This window comes from Vigna radiata, unplaced genomic scaffold (genome assembly GCF_000741045.1).
Source record: "Vigna radiata var. radiata cultivar VC1973A unplaced genomic scaffold, Vradiata_ver6 scaffold_146, whole genome shotgun sequence".
NCBI lineage: Eukaryota > Viridiplantae > Streptophyta > Magnoliopsida > Fabales > Fabaceae > Vigna > Vigna radiata.
In genome coordinates this window covers 649,964-674,844 of record NW_014542469.1, presented here as the reverse complement: position 1 = coordinate 674,844, position 24,881 = coordinate 649,964, and the positions used below count along the sequence as shown (strand labels likewise).

The window sequence follows — 24,881 nt, the reverse complement described above, 5'->3', positions numbered from 1 at the left end:
TAGGTCTGGCCGTCCTCTTCTGTCAAAAGAATGAGAATGAAATCGTAACAGGGCTATTTATAGCTGAGGAGCGTCATAGAAAACAGGCCCAGGCCCAGCGAACAACCGCCCGGCGGCACACTTATGCTGCCCGGCGGTTTGCCCCTAATCGCGCCACCACCCGGCGGCAGGGGGCCACCGCCCCGCGGCAGGGGGCCACCGCCCGACGGTTTGCCTCTAATCGCAAATCTGCCCGGTGTCCACGCTAGGTGCCTCCTCCTCGCTTTGGACCACCCAACGGTGCAATTTTGCCGCCGGGCGGTTCCTAGACTCTTCTTTTCTTCAATTTTCTTCTTATGTCTTGAGTCTAAGACCTTCATCTTCAGTCTCCATCTTCACTTTCGTCAAAATAGCTTCAAAACAATGAAAAACAAGCATAATATCGATAAAAGCAGCTTTTGACTCTCGACTGACTCATTTATTAGGTTTTACTTGATTCTAAGCTCATTCTAAATCTTAAAGGGTGTAATTTGGTATAAAATGACACATGAAAAAAACTGTTTCTGAGCCGTTATGATCTTGTCAGACAAAGTTTTACAAATATTAAGTAAAAAATTCAAGAGATTTAGAAAGAAAAACATTAATTAAAATCAACTCCAAAAGAAGACCAATAATGATATTTTTTTAGTTTTCAATAATTATATAATATTTAAATAGTTTTTTAAATTTAGTGATAATGGAAATATTTTATTAAAAGAAAGTTAAAATTCATTAAATTTAATATGTCTCATCTAAACAAAAACATTTGAAAAATAAAACAATTTAAAATAATGTCATTCAAATTCAAAAATTTCAATTTCTTAAAAATTTTAAAATTTCCTACACAAGAATTAGAAGTCAGTTATACATATTTAAATTTCTTAGAAATTTTAAAATTCCCTGTCAAGCACAAGATAAAGAGAATTAGATCTCAATTATACATGTAGCATGTAAAACAATCTTTTTTCTTTGGGTGCCATGACATTACGAAAACTGCTATTTGTGTTACCAATATTTCTATATATCAATATATATGTTTTTAATATTACTATTAAGATATTTGCTTAATTTCTTTCTTCAAAAATATTTTTTTTAAGAGAAATAGATTGTTTTTCTCATTTTCAGTTTCTCCTTTAACTCAGTTTGTTGGAAATTATTTGGAAAAAATTAAATGATTAAAGTTTCATTCACAATGATAGCATGAGACGCTTTTATAAATATAAGGAAAATATAATCATAAAATTGTAAATTTTTATAAATTTTAAGAAAAAAGAAAAGTAAAAAATAAATAAAAATAATGTGAAATGTAAAACAATTTAGGTTTATCAAACAATATTTGTTCAAGACTAACAAAGCATAGCTTGCTGGTACAGGGTTTTTGTTGAATTACCGTTAAGACCGAAAAAGAGTTGCATAAGAACTCGAGGCTTTTACAGAAACGACGCCGTTGGAGCAGATAATTTGATTAATTTTGGAGGAAGGGCAAGGGTAATTCGGGGAACATAAACCAAATGTACCCTCCAGAGACAGGAGGCTTTAGTTTGTTTCTTTCTCGTGTAAACATTGTATTGTGGATGCCTTTTGCTGCCGTATAAAACCCACGACCGCAGAATCCCAAACCGAAAAACGGAACTAAAACCTCGCTACAGCTCGCTGCAACTGAAACAATAGTTTCGTTCGCAAAATACTGTTCTTTCTGTAACCGGAGAATCTCAGCACTGTGCAAATCCTCCTTGGTTGCTTCATTCGCTGATTCTCTTTAACCGCATTCGTCCTTCCTACTGCTTTGTATGTATGAGTCGCTTTTGGGAATCGGAATTCATTCTTCAGTTCTGATTTTTGTTTTTGTTTTCTTAAAAGTGTTTGCGCTCTTTCTTTGTTCGCCTTCTCTCTTCTGGTATGCGGCAATTGATTGGGGTTTCTATCGATTAGGAATATGATGTGGTTTTTATTTTAATGTGTTTTTACATTCTTATATGTGTAATTTTTGTTAATCGATTAGTTAATCACTGGACAAAGGAGGATTTTTATGCGTTCCTGTACCCTTTTTGGCTCTTGTGGGTCGAGGAGAGATATTTGGTGATGAATTCGTGTATAATGGAGGTATCGAATGGTTTGGTTCGAATTTAGAATATACAATCCTGTGGACCTTTACAAAAGTCCTTCAAAAAACTGTTTTTGTTCATGTCATATTCAATTTCAGTCCATGGCTTGTGGTCATATCAATATCACTCTTGCATGTGTGAGGGTATAACCCTAAACCGTAAGCACCGACGTGTGTGCTAATGTGGTCATATTCTTGTTGTGTGTGGTCTGAATTCTAAGCACTCGTGATTGTGTGTCATAGCTATAACAACACTTACATACGTGTCCCTATATTTTTGTTACATAATTATTGTCATCAATGAACTTTATTTCAGCCTGTAACGAAACTTAATGTGCTGAAGTGAATAATTAGGGTTACATCTGGATGTGGTTAATCTTTTGAATCTAAGTACTAATTGTGTTTACTTGTGTGTTTTAAATCCATTTTTTTCCTTTATGTGCTTTGGTGTCGTTAATATTGCTCAATGTGCGCATCTATGCTTGTGATTTGACATCATCAATACTGGCAAGTATGTGTGTCTGTTGCATTTACTATTGCATGTGTCCATGTGTGCTGGTATTCTTTCCTTGTGTGCATGTTTTCCATGTGTGCATCCATGCTTGTAATTTGATTTCATTAAGATGGGCAAGCATGTGCGTCTCTGTGGTTACGTCTCCAGATGTGTTGCTGTCCTGTCCTCTGGTTACATCTGTACTTATATTTATTTTTCTCTATCTGATTGTATATAAATGGCCATATCAGCTTTCATTTAATCAAGGCACAATTTAACAGCGTCAAATCTTTGTATCAAAATTTTATTTTTCATTGCAAGTTTATAATTAAAGCAAGAACTGATCGGCCAATTGATTAGATATTAAACGGTTTGATCTTGTTAAGCATATTTCATTTGTTTGCTTAGTCTCATGGCTCTGGTTACCTAGATTTTTGTTTGTTTGCCAGGTCTTGTGACTTTGGTTACCTAGACTTTTCTCTCTTTGTTTTACAGGCCTGTTTGGTAGATTTCTATGCTAATTTTACTTTGACAACAAACTGTTTCTTTTTGTTTTTGTGATTTATTTTAAACTAAAAAATTCCTAATTTCACCTTAGTTTTGTCAAGGTTTTAAATTACGGTCTACAAACACAGTATAATGGTTTTGGAGATCTCTGCAACTGCATCACTACTGCAATTGTGGCTGCACCAATCACAATTTAGGTAATCACAACGCACCTGCAACTGAGATGGTAGCTGCAATTTAAAACATTTATACATCTCTATTTATTAATGGCGTAAGTGTTTATGTCTATCCATCTTTTAAAACATTACACGTAGGGTCTGCAAATCTATTAGTTAGTTTATTTATAATCCTAAAATTCAGTCTTGTTTGCCTAAGCCCATGATACTTCTCACTTGTCTTGGATGGTGCATTTTATCCATGTAGAATGTGCCACATAAATAAATCATTTACTATTGTAAGTTCTTAACTACTTATTAATATTTTCTAATATGTGCATTTACGCTTTTATCGACACATGTTTAGACAGGTATATGTAAATTTCAAAATAATGGCACATGTTGGTCTGTTCTGCTTTGACATATCAGAATCCTCGAGTATGACTGGGAAAAATATTTTCCCATATTTTTATATTTTATAAATGATCTAAATTGTAGGTCCAGCTCGAAACAAGCATTTTGAATTCTTGGCTCTGATGTGTGTTAACTCTGTACATATTGCTTAACAAGTAGGGATCTGAGTAGTTCTTTCTTGTTTACGTCATGTTTTCATTTCAATTTGTCATTCCTGGTATTTCTGTGAAGAGATAGGTGAGGAGAGTATGTTCCTCTCGAAAGACCAGAGGAGTGTGTCGTGTTTGGTTCTTCCTCATTGGTGGAATCCTTTGGTGTTGTTCTAATAAAGACTCCAAGATTCTGTGGGTTTATTCGTATTAGGTCTGAATACCTATCAGGCATTGCCATTCTGGCTGGCGTTAATGTTGATCTTTTCATTTAGTACTAAAATAGCAGGGCTTCTGTTGTCTGGAGTAGAAATATGTGAGGGGAGGGGTAATTGCAGATATTAGTGAACTGTTAGTGGATGGTTGCATCGACATTAAGTGATTCTCTGTGGTGGAATTACCAGTTGCAGGACTGTCATTTATATTTTTGGTTATTGGAGCTTGTTGCCATGGTTATGATTAAAACTGATGATCATATGCATGCGTGTGTGTAGGCATCATTGTTAAAACTGATGAATATAATCTGATGAATGTATGTGGGCATGTGTGTGGGCATTATGAATAGTAATTTTCAATTTAGAACTGAAAGGACATTGTGTATACATGTAACATAAATACATCTTTGGATTTTAGATAAAATGTAAGAAATATATATGTATTTTGATATTATTTTTTATTAAATTTTAACTTTCATGGATTACTTTTATATTAGCAGTGTTCCAATTAATATGTTAAAACTTACCACAAACCTAAATAGCAACCTACTATATTCCTCATGCGCCACTTATTTAGGAAAGTCAGCTATACACTTGTCGGTCTGGTGTAATGTGAACAAGGCAATTATGGTCTAGGCATTTGATGTGAATGGTTTTTTATTTTGGAAAGATAAATTTGTTAGGAATTTGTAACTATTTCAAGTACATTTAGCTTGGGTATTTTATTATGATGGATTACCTCATCTAATTTGCTTAACATGTGTTTTCTGCAACAGGTGAGCATGTACTTGTTTATCAATATAAAAAATCTATATCTTTTATATATCATTTGTTATTTTTTTTTGGCAGGCATTGGTTGTATCCTAATCTTGGTGTTTCCTTTGTTTCTTATTTGAAGGTTTTCATCCAGGTTCATATTCTAGTTGATTAGTTGTCCAGACTCTAATTGGAAAGATGGGTAGCACATTTAATCCACAGATTTTAGTTGAAAAACTAGCCAAGCTGAATGGTTCACAAGCAAGCATAGAGAGTATCCTTCAAGATCATTTTATGGTCTAAGATGTATGTTCAGTATTGTATTGTTTAAGCAGTTGTCTGTTTCCAATGTTTTGAGTTCGTGCAGCCATGCTTTATTGTCTAACATCACCTATTGCCCAGAATTGGAACTTTACTTTCTTTGGAAGTTGAAACATGAGCCGTGGAATGTTGACAGGGCTGTAATACTCCTTTAACTGGTTTCTAGTCCCCCTCCTGTCTCCTTCTTGGTTTATTGCAATGATTAAGCCCTCTCTTTTAAATGCAGAACTGTATATGGGATTCTATTTGTACTAGTAAAACAATGTGACCATTATTTGTTTCTCACTCTCTCACACGTTCACTCTTACACTTTCACATATTCATGCAATCTTTTCTCTTCTTTTTTGTATTTGTTGCATCACTATATGCTGCTGCTTGGATATGATCCTTAACATGGTTAAGCTTTGTCACATTGGTGTATTTTTCATATGAACAAAGCCAAACAGGTTGTTGAAACATGGGATAGGCAATTTCATGGTTCTCCACGTGAGAAGAGATTAGCATTTCTGTATCTCGCAAATGATATTTTACAGAACAGCAGGCGAAAAGGTTCTGAATTTGTAGGTGAATTCTGGAAGGTTCTTCCAGATGCTCTTCGAGACGTGATTCAAAATGGAGATGATTTTGCTAGGAATGCGGCACTTCGACTGGTACTTCAATTATTCATTCTTAGTTAAAAAATGTGATACATGCATTTTGACTTCTTTTTTTTCTGCATAATAATACATAGTAACTTATGCTGTAGTATTTTTGTTAGTTGAGTTAAAAGAAACACTTAGATCGTTCTATATAAAAGAATGAACAAGTTTGGTTATTGTTTATCCCAATATTTTGTACGTGCCTACTCTATTATTGGGTGAATACAATGTAAAAGCTGAACAATGGTGAGGCCAGCGGCAAATGATAGCCATAGCAAGTAAAAGATGAACAATGGTGATCTTGGCTAATAGAGAGAAAGTATTACCATAATTAAGGCTCTGATATAACTATAGAAATAAGGATCCTATCCTAGTGAGGTTACCGTGTCACTTGCTATCAAGGCATTGTCAAACCATCCAAAAATTTCTACCAAAAATATCTAGTCTTACGCTTGAGATGTCTAGACCTCAAATGTGAAGATATTTGTTGGAAATCTCATATTAGTTAGAGATAAGATCAAATTATAATATATTAATTGTTGGTAAAAATAAGGGTTCTAGTGGCAGCAGTAGCTGTTTCCCACAGTTGGCACCCTCTGTCGAGTGAGGACTGCACAGTGGAATTGTACCTGCTTTGATACCAAGTTGAAGGTTTTAGACTGAAAAACAGCGTGTTCTCATACATGTTGGTGTTTATTGATATATTTATATATGAATCTGAGTAATTGACACTGCAACTCTGAATAAGCACTACTGCCCGTTGTATACTAGGTATAACAAACGAGCTTTATTAAAGTTATACAACAAGATAATCATTATTCAACAACTATAGTAAAACTTTTCTCTCTTATTCTACCTGGAGTGTGTATTCTGTGCTTTGACATTTATGGACATTTGTCTAATATTTGCTAAATGGACATGATATTTGATTCTGCTATATTTATGGTTGTTATTCTACATGTGTTTTCTGATTCAACTTGGCATGACATTATGGGCTGGTTCTAAGGTTCAGTGTTAGAGAGTGGAAAGTGTATACTAGAAGGAAGAAACATTAATTGTCTAACTGTTTAGCAGTTAGACCGAACAGAGTGGGTAACCTTGTATATAAGGCAGAGTTGGGGGAAAGGGTGATGTTGTTGAGTATATTCTTTGTTGATAGTAGCAGGACACATTGTCCTGGGAGGGGGATTAGGCTCCCTAGAGCTGTGTTTGTACATGACAGTTGAGATAATACAATTCATACTATTCTTTTCACTATACACTTACTGTTGATTACTGTGTGTGAGTGTGTTGAGAGTGGGTTTCTCTTACAAGAACCTTATCATTCAGTGTTACTTTAATGGTGCATTGGCATTTACTTGAGGAATGCTAGAATCTTGGTGTGCCCTCGTCTCTTATAATTGATCAATAAGCAAATATGTAACTTGTTTTTCTTTTTTTTTTCTTCACGTTGTAGTTGAAGTATTCATGATAGAATAAACAATAGGGCGAAATCTCCAAATGACATCCTTTCTCCTTTTATGCAGATTGTTATATGGGAAGAGAGGAAAGTCTTTGGTTCTCGTGGTCAAATTCTCAAGGAAGAGTTTGTTGGGAGGAATGTGGAAAACACTAGTCGAGATGTGAAGCCTACAAACATGAAGGTGGTAATAATTTGTCTTGATGCAGAGGATTTGGTACACGTACTTTGTTAATATGCTCTGCGTGCTGATTGCATTCTTATGCTGTATTCTTATCCATTGCAGAGGCCATCTGCAGGGAATGCATTGGAGAAAATAGTTTCAGCTTTCCATGTTGTTTATGGAGGGCAAAAAGATGAAGACGCCATATTGAGCAAATGCAGGAATGCCATTAACTGTCTTGATAAAGCAGATAAAGAAATAGTTTCAGGTATGTCAATTTGTCATTTACTTGTAATTGTTTGTCTATTTAATTGACTTTAATAGTTAATTTGTGATTCATATATAAGTGGTCTCACTTTGTTAGTGTATAAACTATTGTTTTTTAACCTGCGCGGTTACCCTAGCTGAAGAGTCTTCCTATCCACGCCGATGCTGCCTCAATAGGGTTTCCTTCCTTGCCTTTTGTGCCATACCGTTCCGCAATAGCTATCCATTATCCAAAATGTGGTCGCCTTGGACCACCAGGAAAAACCTGCCTCGCCACTGCCGTGTTGTGGCTGCAAGCACTAAAACCGTCATATATATATATATATGTGTGTGTGTGTGTGTATATATATATATATATATATATATATATATGTATGTATGTATGTATATATTATATATATATATATATATATATATTATATATATATATATGTATATATATATATATATATACACACACACATTCATATAGATATACACACACATATTGTCCCCAATGCTTCTGCCATAACCCATTATAGCTTCTGATATATTTTCATAAAGGGTTTTTGGGTCTCTGATATTTTCTATTATCCAATATCGATAACACTAGTTACAACTATTACAGTAGAAACCTTATCCTTTGCTATATTTGCCATTATACAATTGTAAGTTAATCAGGACTAGGTTTTATATTTTGTTTTGGTTCAATTGAATCCCCGACCTAACATTCATTTAAGGAACTATCATGAAATAATATAATAAACTAAAGTGTAAAAAGAGAAGAAGAAATACATATAGGCAAAATTCAGGATTTGACATTACAAACTTTCTAAAATCTGAGGGCTAAAATAGTGGAAAGTAGATAGGGGGACCAAAATTGCAATTTACCCAGTATTTTTTAGTTAAAGTGTTAATTAAGTAGGAATGCTTGTTGATTTGCTATGTATTGTTTGCTATTCAACCAACGTAGGGCAATTTGGTGGATCGGCACTGGTAGATGAGCTCCAGGGGCATAATTCTGTACTGAAGGACTGCATTGAGCAGTTAACGGCCATAGAGTCATCAAGGACTAGTCTTGTGTCTCACTTGAGAGAAGCTCTTGAAGATCAGGTTCTTTTGAGACTTTCTCTTTATAAAATTGATGAAAACAACTTGTAGTATATACTTCTGACATGCTTTTGTTCCCAGGAATTCAAGCTGGGTCAAGTCCGTAGCCAGATTCAGGTTTGGAACTTGTCCAAATTCAATTAGTACTTGCATAGTTTCTTTCTTTCTGTATAATATGACTAAGTTGGCAAAGACTGGCAAATATTTTAGTCAATGATGTTTCCAAAAAATTGCATTGTCATTTATCTGAAAGACAGTGGTTACGAGCAACATCTCTGTGAAGACATTGAATAAAGTATAAAAATGGAAAGAACCGTGTCCTTTCTTTTTGTTGGTTCTATTGTTTAATCTTTCAAAGGATTCCTGTTTTCAATTTTTTTTATCTACCCTTCTTGTTTATTCTGTTGGAAAATGGCTCCCAACTACTGAGGTTTAGAATTTGGTTTCGACAACTATTAATGTGGGAGTGATAGAACAGAGTTGAAACTGCTGAAAAAGAAATGCAATGATATTGAATAGCAATAAGAAACTGAGCTCTCATACAATGAAAGCCAGAGGAATGCTCCTAAGAGGAGATATTTTCTCCTTGCCTAATCACTTGGGTACTAACAGAAAAGTTATGTGATCAGCCCTCCCTCATTCTCTTAATCACTCAATGATATTGAATAGGAATAAGAAACTGAGCTCTCATACAATGAAATCCAGTGGAATGCTCTCAAAAGAAGAGATATTTTCTCCTTGCCTAATCACTCGAGTCCTAACAGAACAAATGTATGGACATATTTTAACTAACTGCAACCAAAGAATTACTTTTTCCTACACTCATAAACTCTCCAAAAATATGGGCTTGTCATGCTTAAAGCCCACTAATACATCATCTTCTGATCTGGCGGCAGCACGTGGGTCCATATTCAGTATTCTATCATTACTTCCCCCTTCAGTTAAAGCCTTGACCTCAAGCCTAAAATCTGGTAACTGAACTTTCTGCAACGATTTCTTCTCATGTAGCTGCTGACATTCTCTTCATTTTGAATTAATCACTTCATTGTATGTTGTCCCTCTTTTTGAAATTGTCCCTCAACGATAGCATCTTCTCAGGACATGATTTCCTCAATCTTCAAATCCAGAGATAATTCAGGAGAAAATTAATAATCATAAATTGCCTTCTTGAGGTGAAACAGGAAATACATGATGCACTCTATAAACAATTAATTTGGGTAACATAAGTTGATAAGCCACTTATGCCAAGTTCTGAATAATTTGATTAGGCCTGCATGATATAAATAAAAAGAGACAATATGTTTGAGAGAGCTTGTATCACCTCTCATATGTTCTCCTATTTATATTGATAGAGTCTGATACAATGAGTAGAGGGAAGAGTAAAGATCTAAAGATAGCACTAGAGTCCTAGGTACAAAGACAGGTACAATAATAAAAACCATTTAAGACCTATTCTGTATTTAAAACCTATTCTATCACTCCCCCTCAAGTAGAGCATATAAATTGTATGTACTAAGTTAATAGCAAATAAATTCAATTAGAGGTCCTTTTAAGGATTTTGTTACTGCATTTTTTCAAGTTGATCATTGAATTTGATAAACTTGGGACAAATTTTCGTGGACAACATTTCCCGAATAAAATGATTGTCAACTTCTGTGTGTTTAGTCTTCTTATGGAACATGGGGTTGGAAATAATGTGGAGAGCAACTTGGTTATCACAATATATCTTCATTTGCTGAATATCATGAAAGTTTAATATTTGAAGGAATTGTTTCACTCATACAAGTTGTTTAGTACGAGACATGATTGTCCTATATTCAACTTCATCCATTGATTGGGCAACTATATTTTGTTTCTTGCTTTTCCAATAAATAATATCTTCCAAAGGAAAGTACTATTCTTTGCTAAAGCCTATGGCAATAGGGGATCCAAACGAATCAACATTAGAATACCTAACCGAATCAATATCAGAGTACTCAAAGATTTGGGTATTTCCTTTATCGTCATCTAGTAGACCTTATTCTAGAGCCTTTTTAAGGTATCTTAGGACATGGATGATAGCATTCCGATAATCAATACACGGAGACTCTACATGTACTAACAACTCTAACTGCAAAAGACAAATCAGGTCTAATAATAATAAGATAAACAAATTTCCTAGCCAGTCTTGTATATCTTTCTGGATCAGAGAAAGATTCAACTTGTTGTACCATTAATTTCTGATTTGGTTCCATAGACTATCCACTAGTCTACAATCAATCATACTTGTCTCTTTTAGGATATGTACAACATATTTTCTTTGAGAGATTACAACACCATCTTTTGACTGTGATACTTCAATAGCCTAGAAGTATGATACTTCCATTCTAAGGTCTTTGATTTGAAAATGTTTACGTAAGTGTTTCTTTAATGTTCTAGCAGCATTCCTTGTAATGACTATATCTTTACCTTATAAGATGATTTTGTGATCTGAGTTAAGGATATATTCACTTCCTAATATATGGGAACATATCCTAGTCAAGTTCTTTAGGGACTATTATGCTGCCATTCCAGTTAAACCACCCATCGTAGATAGCAACTGATATTTTTTTCCAGCTGCCACATTTTGGCTAGCCCAATTTATCTCATGGCCTGAATGGGTTAGACTAGGCTGACTCGTAGGCTTGTGACTTGACATGTCTTAGAAAATAGTAATTATATTTTTAAAAATGAAGGTAATATTATCTTATTCAGACATTATGTATTATAATTTATATTTATATATCAAATCATTGTATCTAAAATTTAAATTAATTTCATCAATCTCTTAAATTTTAAAAAATAGATGTCTTATTTTTATTTATTTTAATTAAAATACTTTTTTATTTTTCTAAGTGGAGCAAAATGGTTCATTGGCTTGACATAGGTATCGTGTAGTCAGCACTAATTTATTTGTTTGCTCACAGACAAGACTATTTGACATCTCTAGTTATTATTGTTAAGTTAACTGTATGGTTGGCTGTCTTTAATTATTTTTGCCTTTCAGTTATATTTCATTTTTAATTATCTTTGTGCATATATATATATATATATATATATATATATATATAACTTGAGATTGAAACTATAAAATAATTCTCGAGGGCATGAAAGATCCCTCTCACTCTCACTCTCATTCTATATGTAAGAAAGTTTTGATAAAAAGTACATAATAAATAGAGTAACCCTAGGCACAATATAATGATGATAAATAAGGTCACTTTAGACACAATATAATGATGATGAATAGGATGACTTTAGACACAATATAATGATGATAAATAAACACAATATGATGATGATAAATAGGGTAAATATTATAACAATGATAAATAGGGTAAATATTCTAACAATGATAAATAGGATAAATATTCTAACACTCTCCCTTAAGTTGTAACGCTCTCCCTCAAGCTGGAACGTACAAATTGTATGTACCAAGCTTGAAATAGATAAACTCAATTTGAGATCTCCTTATGAACTTAGAAACTTCGACTTAAAACAAGATGCAAATATGCTTTAGACCATCGAGAGAGAATGTCTATACTTGAGATTTAAGAATGATAATAATATATTCTTGAGGGCTTAATGATCCCTTTCCTTATCTTCTATTTATAATGAAAACACAAGAGTACATGGAACACCAAAAGTCTGCACTAGACTACTAGGTACAACTCATTAATCATTTTGCAGACTAGCCTAAATGATGATGCCCATATGTAATGATTCTAACACTCCCCTCAAGCAGGAGCATACAGATTGTATGTACCAAGCTTGGAACAAATAAACTCAATTCGAGGTCCCCTTAATGACTTAGTCAACACATATGCGAGTTGGTCATTTGATCCAACAAACTCAGTACATATTTCTTTTGACAATAACTTTTCCCGAACAAAATGACAATCAATCTCTATATGTTTAGTTCTCTCGTGAAACACTGGATTTGATGAATGTGAAGGGTAACTTGGTTATCACAATACATCTTCATACTCTGGATGTCGTAGAAGTTAAGCTCTTGAAGGAACTGCTTCACCCATATAAGTTCACATGTTAGTGATGCCATTGCCCTATATTCAGCTTCAGCTGTTGATCGAGCTACTACATTTTGTTTTTTACTTTTCCATGAGATAATGTTTCCTCCAAGGAAAACACAATATCCAGTAGTAGATTGTCTATCAATAAGAGAACCTGCCCAATCAGCATCACAATATCCTGATACCTGAAAGCTTCCTTTCTCTTCATATAACAGCCCTTGCCCGGTAGCCTTCTTTACATACCTTAGGATTCGAATGATAGCATTCCAATGGCCAACACATGGAGCTTGCATGTACTGATTAACCACTCCAACAACAAAAGATAGATCCGACCTTGTAATAGTGAGATAAAATAGTTTTGCAACAAGTCTCCTATATCTCTCCGGGTCACAAAATAACTCACCTTTGGTTGTTAATTTTTGATTTGGGTCCATAGGATTGTCAACCGGTCTACAATCAATCATGTCTGTTTCTCGCAAAATATCCAGGGCATACTTCCTTTGGGAGATTACAACTCCATCTTTTGACTGAGCTACTTCAATGCCTAAGAAGTATATGAGGCTTCCAAGATTTTTGGTTTGGAAATGTCTACACAAGTTCTCCTTCAATTGAGATATTCCAGCATTATCATTTTCTGTAATGACTATATCATCAACATATACTATTAAGTAAACACATTTCCCAAGAGAAGAATGACAGTAAAAAACCGAATGGTCTGCTTTACTGCGTTTTAGCCCAAATTTTTTGAACAATGGAGTTGAATTTTCCAAACCAAGCACATGGTGATTGCTTGAGCCCATACAAAGGTTGGTGCAATTTGCAAACCACACCAGACTCCCCCTGAGCAACAAACCTAGGAGGTTGCTCCATATAAACTTCTTCCTCAAGATTACCATGGAGGAAGGCATTTTTGATATCTAATTGATGAAGTGTCCAATGACGAATTGCTGCCATCGCGAAGAAAAGATGAATGGTAGTCATCTTGGCCACATGAGAAAAGGTATCACAATAATCGAGGCCATAAGCCTAAGTGTACCCCTTTGCAACTAACCAAGCTTTGAGCCTATCAATGTCACCATTAGGGCCGACTTTAACTGCATATACCCACCGACAACCAACGGCCTTTTTGCCCGGGGAAGTGACACAAGCTCCCAAGTATTACTGTGGTCAAGAGCCTGCATTTCTGCAATCATGGCTTGTCGCCATCCAGGATGATCAAGTGCTTCTTTCACATTTTTGGGTATAACCACAAAAGACATTGAGGATAAAAGGGAATAAAAAGAGGGCGGCAAAATTATAAATGGGATGAGGGTTGCGAGTGGAACGAGTACCTATTCTGAGAGTAATGGGCCAACCAGAATCATCTTCACAAGGAGGCATGGCAGGAGGCGGTGATGGAGAAGAATATGAAGGAGATCCACCATTTTCTGGAAGAGGATTGCCCATGAGGGTATTGTGTCGAGAGAGATCAATATCTGGAGAGGAAGGTTTGGGAGGACCTTGAGCATGACTTGAATTGACAGGGACATTGGAGAAATTGGACTCAACCACTGGAAGAGGATGGACCTGTTGGAGGATGTGAACATCTTGAATAAATGGAGAGAAGAAAGGTGTCTGTTCAAAGAATGTGACGTTGGCAGACATGTAGTACTTCCAGGTTTCAGGAGAGTAACACCGGTACCCTTTTTGAAGTCGAGAATATCCCAAAAAGACACATTTGGTTGCACGAGCAGAGAGCTTGTCTAGCCTTGGAGACATGTCGTGAATAAAACAAACACAACCAAAAACTCGAGGAGGGGTGTGAAAGAGAGGATCATTGGGAAAGAGAACGGAGAGAGGGACTTTATTATTAAGAGAGGAGGAAGGCATTCTATTAATAAGAAAACATGTAGTTAAGATGGCATCCCCTCAGTGATGAATAGGAATATAAGCACCAAGCAAAAGGGTACGAGCAGTTTCAACCAAGTGTCTATTTTTTCTTTCGGTTATACCATTTTGCTGGGGTGTATGAGGACAAGTGGACTGATGCAAAATACCATGGGAGCTAAGGATTGCAAAAAAAAAGGATGAGAAATACTCTTTAGCATTATCACTTCTTAAGATTTTAATTACTTGACCAAATTGGTTCTTGATTTCATTCAAAAAAGATGTGAAGATGGGTAAAATTTAGAGCGATCTTTCATTAGATAAACCCAAGTACATCTAGAGTACTCATCAATAAATGTAACAAAATACCTAAAACCAAAAGAAGAGACGTGACTATGTCCCCAGACATCAGAATGAATAATAGAAAAACTAGAAGTACACATTGATTGAGACCTTTTAGGAAAGACAAATCTAACATGTTTTCCTAGTTGACAAGACTCACATTCTAAAGTCTGAAGACTACTAAGTTCAGGACACATCTTTTTTAACTTCAACAATTGAGGATGACCAAACTGATCATGTAACACTTTAGGGGGAAGAGCTACAACACAGGATACCCGTGGACGAGATCTAAAATGGTATAGACCTTCAACTTCATATCCTTCTCCAATCTGTCTTCCCGAGCCACACTCCTCTATAACAAAAGATTTTGAATCAAAGGTTATTGAATAATGTAACTGTTGGAAGTCCCACATCGACTAGAGATGAGGCCATTTAAGTGTATATAAGTGGGTGCAAACCTCATCTTACAAGCCGGTTTTGTGGGGTTGAGTTAGGCTTAAAGTCCACTTCTAACATGGTATCAGAGCCATGACTGGAGCCCATCCTAGCGATTTCTGTTGTCGTTGGGCATATTGATCCACCCGCTATCGGGCCGCTATCGGACCACCCATTAAAAAGTCTAATCCCACGCTCGAGATGTATATACCTCGACGTGAGGGGGTGTGTTGGAAGTCCCACATCGACTAGAGATGAGGCCATTTAAGTGTATATAAGTGGGTGCAAACCTCACCCTACAAGCCGGTTTTGTGGGGTTGAGTTAGGCTTAAAGTCCACTTCTAACAGTAACATTTTGGTTAACTGGCTTAAGGAAATTAAATTGAATGGACAATTATAAACAAAAAGAACAGATTTCAGAGTGAGAGAGGAAGACAGGTAGACTTGACCGACTCCCTTTGAACAAGTTTCAGAGCCATTTGCAAGGGTAATGAAATGGGGTTTTTCATGGAAGGAAAGGGTTGAGAACAATGAGGTATTACCAAAGATGTGATCAGAAGCACCCGAGTCAATTACCCATGAATTTGGACCTCCATGGATTGAGAAATGCAAGCTGTGGTCGTACTTGGAGACTGAGATGATTGTGCCAAGCTGTTAGACTTTAATCGCAGATACTCTTGATACTCATCCTCAGTGAACTTGGAGTTGGAAGTGGCAGTGTCAGCCTTAGAGATATTGGCTGTTTTTGAAGGAAAGCCATGCAAGGAGTAGCAGTTTTCTTGGGTGTGACCCACCCTCTTACAGTAAGTGCACTGTGGACGTCCCCGACCTCCACGTCCTCCTCCTCTAGTGCCACGTCCTCCTCTTCCTCGTGTGGCAACCATGACAAATGGTTCCATTGTTTCATGAGCTTCTTGAGATTGAGGCACTAGGACACAAGAAGACGTGTGGTCAAGGCTTCCAAGGAAGGGACCTCATGGCTTGTCAGAAGTTGATCTCTGATGTGATTCAAATCTGGATGCAAAGCACGGATGATCATCACCATATAATACTTGTCAAGCTTCTTCTTGATGTCTTCTGAAGATTCCACTTCCAAGAACATTCTCAACTCTTCCAAAGTTGCTTGGGTTTCAATCATGAAGGAGACCATATCATGGTCTGTCATTTTGAGACTTGCAAGCTTGTTTGCTGTATCATAGAGACGTTGAATATCATTAGCATAAATGCTTTGAGCTTTCTTCCAAAATGATTGACATGTTTTGAAGGCTCTAAGAGATATCGAAAGTCGTGGTTCCACAGACTGCCATAATAGGGCACACAACTGGAAGTCTGCCTGTTTCCATTGTTCAGAGAAGGAACTTGGCTTCCATCCTGCTCAAGGTGGTCATAATGGCCTTGACCGAGGAACCACATTTCCACAGCTGTAGACCAAGATAGATAATTTTTTCGTTTAGCTTTTTGGAAGTAATCGGGGGACTTCCAGAGAAGGAAATGACACTTCTAAACAGCATTCTGGATAAAAAACACAAAGAAGGAACCGTGAGAGAGGAGGAACCAGAAAACCCTAGAGGGTTTCTTAGGGTTTTCATCAAGGGGAGCTTTTGGACTTCACTGAAGCACGGTTTTGAGGGGCAAAACAGAGAGAGGAGGCTCAGGCGACAACTATGGAGGTGTTGCGGTGACTTTCTGGCGGGCAGAGGGTGGCGCGTGTCGGAGTGTGGAGGAGAATCAAACTAGGGTAGGCCGTCGTGTGAAGAGGCGAACCAGATCTAGTGGTCGCCGGACGGAATAGTGACGACGATGGCGGCGGACGGCAGCGAACGACGGCGGACAGCGGTGGACAGCAACAGACAGATGCAAGATGGCAGAAAACCAAGTTGAAGAGCTCCAAACTGCAGTTGACAGCTGCAGATAGTGGCAAAACAGCCGCGAACAACAGCAAATGGCACCAAACAGATGCGATAGTGCTGGTGGACAACCCAGGACGGAAAGCAGAGCAGGATGAAACCTGCTCTGATGCCAACTTGAGATTTAAGACTGATAAAAATATATTCTGGAGGGTTTGATGATCCCTCTCCTTATCTTCTATTTATAATGAAAACACAAGAGTACATGGAACACTAAGAGTCTGCACTAGACTACTAGGTACAAAACTAGGTACAACTCATTAATCATTCTGCAGACTAGCCTAAATGGTGATACCTATATGTAATGATTCTAACATCTATAAACCAAATTGGACTCACAATCTAGCATAGCCAAAGAGATTCCTCTTGAAATATAGGACTTGTCTTCAAGAGTGTGCAGTAAACTGATGACAATGGTCCGGGGATAGCATATGGAGAATAATATTGGACATTAGTGGACAACCACAAAACTTCAACTATGATGACTTTGATAAAGGAGATTTCCATTAAAAGTGGATTACAGCCAACAGTGGTAGACAACGACAAACCATAGGGACTAAATTGTCATCATTGACTGGTGGGGCCTGTAGTGGCTGGAAGCGACAAAACTATCATCACTGGTTGATGGGGTGATGGGGCTTGCAGTGGTTGAAAGGACAAAACTGCAGGAACTGCCATCATTGATTGATGGGGCCTATTGTGGCTGGAAACATATTGCAGTGGCTGGAAACATATTGCAGTGGTTGGAAACATACTCCCCCTCACTGTGAACGACAGAAATGACTTTCGACAAAAAATCGTGAAGATGGAAGATCATAATAATCTACTTTATTCATAAAAGCATCCAAAAACATATGATAAGGGGTGGTGAAAGTGTTTGACTAAGATTCTGAGTCTTGCCAGAAATAGACTCCCCCTCATGCCATGACCAACCTTCAACCCATGACTTTGGTGTTGAAATTCCTCGGTGTTAATCAGTTGATAGCACCAAATCTCCTTGGAGACTTGTAAATAAATGACACAAGTCATCAGGAAATCCATAGCTGCTATAATATGCAAAGCTAAACACTCATTATGAAAGGAGGCTAAGGAACAATGCTGAAACAGAGGTACAATGCTGAAATAAAGTTTTCTTTTGGTCTGGCAAGACGAATGGTAGTGGCGCGATGTGATTCCGACACCGAGAAGGTGGCGTGTTTGTCACTCGTGCCAGAAGCTAATCAGAGAGAAGTCGTGCGTGGTTATTCGTGATGGCATGTGTGGAGGAGAATGAGGCAGCGACCACCAGGGATGGGTCGTGCTCCTCTAAGCACATAAAACCCCTAACTTCATTGGATAATACTTGGATGAGAACTAGCCCTTGACACTGGGGAGGTTAACTGTCGCTCGAGGAGACGATCCATATCCTTTGGTCCCTAGACTAAACTGTAGCGACAAATGGCGGTGCACGATGGGCGGTGGTAGATAACGACAGATGATGGGAAACAACTAAAAAGGCACTGGAAATATTTGATATTATTAGGAGAGCAGGACTAGTCATTGAGGTATTTCAGAAAAGATGGAATTTTTAAGGCTGCGGGTGGGAGTGGTCATTGGCCACTAGCGACAACAAAAACAGAGTAGGAACTCAGAAAAGCTGTTCTGATACCAACTTGAGATTGAAACTGTAAAATAATTCTCGAGGACTTGAAAGATCCCTCTCACTCATTTTATATATTGTGCCTAAATTGACCATTTTTACAGTTGTATTTATATTTTGGATGGGTACAAGTATTGTTTTTAAAGTTGAATGGCTTTTATTATAATGTTTTTATCTGTACTGTTAACCTGGTTGCTGCTGTTAAATAGATTTTATTTGACCATTGTCAACTAGGGATAAATTACTTTCATTCATGTAATATGTATTGACATGTTACTCTTATTTAAGCAAGGTATTCCTTATATTTGTGATGCTTGTACATTTTAGGCTGCAAATGTTCGGTCAGATCGGGCGTCCAACAACTGCCAACAGTTACTTAATGGCAATAACATTCAGTCGTTAGCTGAACAGAGCTCAAAGGAAATTCAAACCTCCATGTCATCTGCAAGTTTTAGTATTATTTCTAGTGAAGGGGAGCAATCTGCTCCATTGATGTACACCCCACAAGCGTCATTTTCTCAGAAATCTGGACACATTGAGGAAGATCCACGCAAGTCTGCAGCTGCAGCAGTGGCAGCAAAATTGACCGCTTCAACATCCTCCGCGCAGATGCTATCATATGTGCTGTCCTCCCTAGCATCAGAAGGTGTCATAGGCAATCAGTCAGCAGCCGATTATCACTCGGAGAAGAGGACCAAGCTCGAGAATGACCAACCATCTTTTATGCCATCTCAGAATCCTCAACAACCACTTCCTCCCTTTTCTCTACCTGATTCTATTCAACACAATGCTCCTACAACCAACCAGCAATCTACTCCCAATGAACCACCACCTCCACCCTCATCATCACCTCCTCCATTGCCACCACCGCCACCACCACCAATGTCACAGTACCCAGTGCCACAGTTCATGCAGACTGCTGGATCTATTAGTAGTATGGCATACAGCTATGGAATGACACAACAGCCGACAATGACAGCCTATCCTGGTGTCGGTGCTTCCACTTTTACCCCTCCTCCAATGGGTACATATCAAGGTTTTCAGGGTTCAGATGGAAATTACTATAACCAGCCCTCATCAATGCCTATGGCCCCAATATCTCGACAATAAGATTCCCGGTCGTTATGGAGGTAAGGTTGCTTTGAAAAGCTTTCATGGCTCCTCCACCCATAACCTTGGTATGGGAATCTGATTCTTCCCACAATCAGATGTGCAGATAGTAAATGCTCTGTAACCTTTAGTTGTTGAGCTGGTACTAATTTCCTCAAGTTAAAACAATTTATTGTGGTCCACCGAGGATAACGGTTTTGTACTTTTATTGAGTAGGGTTTTGTTTTTTGTAAAACAGCATTTTTATTGCCTAATGGCTTAATTAGATGTGTGGTTTTGGAGGGCTGTAGACATGTCGTTGCTGGTGAATCAGTTAGTCAGCTGGCATATCTTCTTAACATCTGCATCTCCGCTGATGGGCTGTTATCTGTACAGACCTTGTGTTTGTATTTTATGGATTTTATAGAATTGTGCACTGAGGAACCGATCAATTCTAAAAAAAACCTTTTTTACTTGACAAGATTTTCTTTAATATTTACTTTTGGAAATTCCCTGTAAAACATGGTTATGTTATGATATTAATTTTGCTATAGATTATTTTATTCTTTATAAAGTGTATGATGGCTAGAAAAGTTCTTAAAATGTAATTTCTTTTTCATATCCAATTTTGTATCAAAATGTAATCAAGTCTATGTATGCATACTTTAATATTTTTTTAAAAGATAAACAATAATATGTATGAATTGTAAATGAATGAGACAAATTAGTTATGATTGGAGATGTCATGATCAAAATGCAAATTATAAACTTTAGATTAGGTGAGTTCAGTAGGCAGGAAAATCTCTCACCCATTTGATTCCTTATACTTGGCCTCCCTCATCTATCTACCTATTATTGTCCTTCTAACTTTCTACTTTTATCATTTTGGTTTCTATATTTATGGTTTCTATATTTAACTAAAATACAATTGCTCAGGGTAACATCTTGTTACATTCAATTCAACCAAGTATAACTCATCGTTACACTTCCTAAAAAGAGGCCTACAATTTTTTTTAATACTAATATATTTCTATTAAATTAGTTGTAAAATTATATTTAAATATAAAATTTAATTAAATTATTATAAGTGATTATTAATTTTTATTGATTTTAAAAATGATATTTAATAGTTTAACAACTTTATTCAATAAATAATAATTTTATTTTAAAATAAGAGAATCATTAATTATTTTTATTCTTTTATTAGTTAGTGCTGATTTGTATCTTCTTTTTTCTTCTCTATCTACCTCTTGGTTCCTTGCTTTCTTCTTTAACATTACTTCTATAATTCAATTTGACATATTAATCAATACTTATTAGTTTATTCTCATCTCTTATCTATTTTAAGTGACACTATTACTAATTCTCTAGGTGTTGCTTGTTCTAGAGTTATTTTTGGAGGACTTTGATAGATTTCATTCCTTCAGTCTTATACTATCTACCTGTGCCAATCTTTTTCTCCTTATTTTTACTCACTATGTTTTTGTGTTATTTTTATTCTGTTTGTTAAATTTGTATTAGGATTAAATGTGTTTTTTTTTGTTTGATTTTATTTTTTTGGTACTTTTTGATATATTTCAAGATTTTGAGGTGATTTTGTGGATTTCAATTGTTATCAGTTATCTCCAATTGCAAGCTTATTGCTTTCATGCTTTATTACGAAGCCTCATTCTTAAATTTGTTTTAAGTCTTCCAATGAAAGTGGGCAACTTATGCTTTTTCTACACTATAGTCTTTGTAAAGTTAGAGTTACGATTGAGGTTGTCTTTGGATTATTTGAAAAAAATAGGTACTAATTATGATAAATGTTATATTGTCTTATTTTATTGATTCAAATATTTTATAATCTTTAGGTATTTTATTTTATAAATTTTTGTCACATTTCAAATACTGAAAAATTATATTCAAATTTAGATAAACACTTTGAATTATAATTTTTTCAATTACTTTGGTCCTAAAGATTTAGCTTTTTTTTAAAATTATTTCTAGTTGATCATATAAGAAGAAGAGAATTAGAAATTAAGACTAATTATGACAAAAAATTTAAATCAAAACTAACTTCCAAAATCAACATTTATAAAGGGAAAGACCTCATAGATAACATTCTAGTAGTTAATGAAGTAGTATAATATTATAGTCGTTGTAAGAAAAGTGTAGTAGTAGACTATGAAAAAGTCTATTATTCTCTTAGATTTTCATGTACAATATGATGAATAAGTTAGGATTTTGTTGTAAATGGATCCACTGGATAAAAAGCCTGCATGGAACATACCAATGTGTTTATTTTGGTTAATGAGAGTCCTACAAAGGAATTTAAATCATCAAGAAGTTTGAGACTAGGAGATCCAATAACTCTATTCTTATTCCTCATCATAGTTGATAAATTAGCAGGGATGATGAGACAAACAACTAAAAAAAACTTATACCAAAGTGTGAGAGTGGGTAATAAGGACTTTGCGGTTGGCTTGTTACAATTTGTAGATGATAATTTATAGTTTCTTGCACAACAAATGATATAAAAATTATCATATCTATATCTTGTTTGTGCTTGTTATTAGAATTCATTATTGGTAAATGAATCTTGCTTTAAACAGATTGAATATATCATTTCTGGATGAAATAATCGATTTAAAAAAGTATATAATCTGTTAGATTTCACCATGTCTCATTGTATGCTTAACTGGGAAAACTGCTTTGTAGTAATCGATTACATAAGTTGTCTAACCGATTACAAAAGAAAGCAATGCCATTATCTGTTTCATATCTGTTTAAAATGGAAATTGGATTGAAAATTTGCTAAAGTATAGGATTAATCAATTACATAAGTTGTATAACCGATTAAGTCAAATTGCTTTGTTTAAATCCATTTCATTTATTAGCCTGGATTGTTATAACAGTCAAATAAACTTATAACTGGCTAGTATGATTAAATAATCAATTATATGCTTAGGATAATATGTTAAAACAGAAGCAAAACTGTTAAAACAGAAGCAAAAAGCATAACAAGTTACATAAAAACCTTAATCGATTTTAATGCATCAAGATTCAGAAAATCCTATATATATGCGTCTTGAGCTCTGTTTCAAATAATTCAATTGCTATCACTTTCATATACTAATAGTTTCATTGAGTTTTGATTACAGGAGCATTTAAGAAGTGATATTGGAGAATCAAGGTTCAAATTGGATTACTTACACATCAAGATTCTTTCAAGAAAGTGTGCTAAACTTTTCTGATTTGATCTACACCAAGAGAGGATTATGACTTGAAGATCAGAATCGTCATAAACAATTTGAGCTTGTGTTCTTGTGCAGGTTTGCTAAGGGTTTAAGAGTTGTGAGTGCTCTTGTATTAAGAGATTGATGGTTGTTAATCTCTTAGGTAGCTATATTGATTTTGAGTATGGTGAGAAGTGCATTGAGAGGGGTATCTCTGTATTTTTGTAAACTCAATAAATTTATAGTGGATTCCCTTGAACTAAGGTTATTGAAGGAGGACTGGATTTAGGCTTGGGATTAGCCGAACCAGTATAGATTGTCTGTGTTGATCTTTCTCTTTACTCTTTCTCTTTTATTGTTGATTCATCACTTCTTGTTTGTTGATTTCAAGAAAGCCAAAGATTTTACAAAGCTTTTGAAAAGATAAATTTTTTAAGGCATAATCCAATTCACCCCTCGTCTTGGCTTGAGATATTAGGTATTTCTTTTCTAACAATTGGCACCAGAGTTGGGAATTTGAAAATTACTAAATTTTAATCGATTACTTTATTTGTTTAGTCGATTAAAACATTCCTGATGCTCAATATATCTCAGACATTTGGAGAAGGTGCATCCACAAATAAGCCACAACTATTTGCGGGTGAAAATGACCCTTTTTAGAATGAAGAGTGGTGAAACAATCTATGATGTACAAAAGAGGTTTACTCATATTGATAACCATCTTCTGGCCCTTGTAAAAACATTTGACAAAGAGGAAATCAACATAAGATCTTGAAGAGTTTAAATAGAAGTTGGCAGCCAAAAGTTACTACCATATCAGAATCAAGAGACTTAACAACCATGAACATGACCACACTCTTTGGCAAATTAAGGGAACATGAGTTGGAGCTCGACAAGACTGCTTCAAGAAGAAACATTGAAGAGGTCTGCTTCTGAATTAAAAAATTCAGATATGAAAGCAATGAACTTCATGGTAAAAAGGTTTTCAAAATTTATGAAATCAAGAAATAAATCTAGTTTTGATTTTGCAGGAAACACAAGAACAAGCAGGAAGAAAGACAAAGTTGCTGCAGTCCCAACCTGCTATGAATGTGGCAAAGTTGGCCATATTAAACTCAGTGTCCAGTCTTGAAAATGAAGCAGAAGCTGGATGACAAAAACAGTTTGGACACAGGAAGCATAGGCAGAAGAAGACTTATATAGCCTAGGAAGACAGTGATTCAAGCTCTCCATCAAGTGACTCTAATGAAAGCCTTGAAGAGGAGACTAACCTATTTCTGATGGCTAGCTCAATATGTTTAGAAAGAAATACGAGCAACTTTGAAGATGAGCCTATTGAGGACAGGTGTTATCATTTTCTTGATGCATTTCAAGAGCTACACGGTGAGGTAATGAAAATGCAGTGTCAAGTTAATAGGTTAAAAAGTGAAAAGAGAGACTTAGATAAAAGAATTGAAAATCTTGTAAATGAGAATGATTACCTGAAAACTGAATTGGAAACTATGATGAAATCATCTAGGCAAGCTGAAAGTGAAAATAAAATAAAGGTTTAAGAATGCTTGAATTGTCCTACACAACTAGAGAGAAT

At 35.8% G+C, this 24,881-nt stretch overlaps 1 protein-coding gene across 5 annotated transcripts; it reads left to right on the top strand.

The window, feature by feature from the left end:
* Positions 1-1,560: 1,560 nt before the first annotated feature.
* On the top strand, positions 1,561-20,520 carry LOC106780118 (regulation of nuclear pre-mRNA domain-containing protein 1A). Of its 5 annotated transcripts, XM_014668360.2 has the most exons (10): positions 1,561-1,806; positions 2,021-2,121; positions 3,224-3,319; positions 4,954-5,085; positions 5,535-5,782; positions 7,297-7,413; positions 7,516-7,660; positions 8,612-8,751; positions 8,830-8,865; positions 19,314-20,520. In XM_014668360.2, exons 4-10 carry the CDS (start codon positions 5,010-5,012, stop codon positions 20,094-20,096), a joined length of 1,545 nt encoding a protein of 514 aa, XP_014523846.1. In that variant the 5' UTR covers positions 1,561-1,806; positions 2,021-2,121; positions 3,224-3,319; positions 4,954-5,009; the 3' UTR covers positions 20,097-20,520. The 5 variants fall into 5 exon arrangements, with proteins under 5 accessions (XP_014523846.1, XP_014523843.1, XP_014523845.1 ...); XM_014668357.2 differs by lacking the exon at positions 2,021-2,121; XM_014668359.2 differs by lacking the exon at positions 2,021-2,121 and having other exon boundaries at positions 3,214-3,319.
* The last annotated feature ends 4,361 nt before the right edge of the window (positions 20,521-24,881 follow it).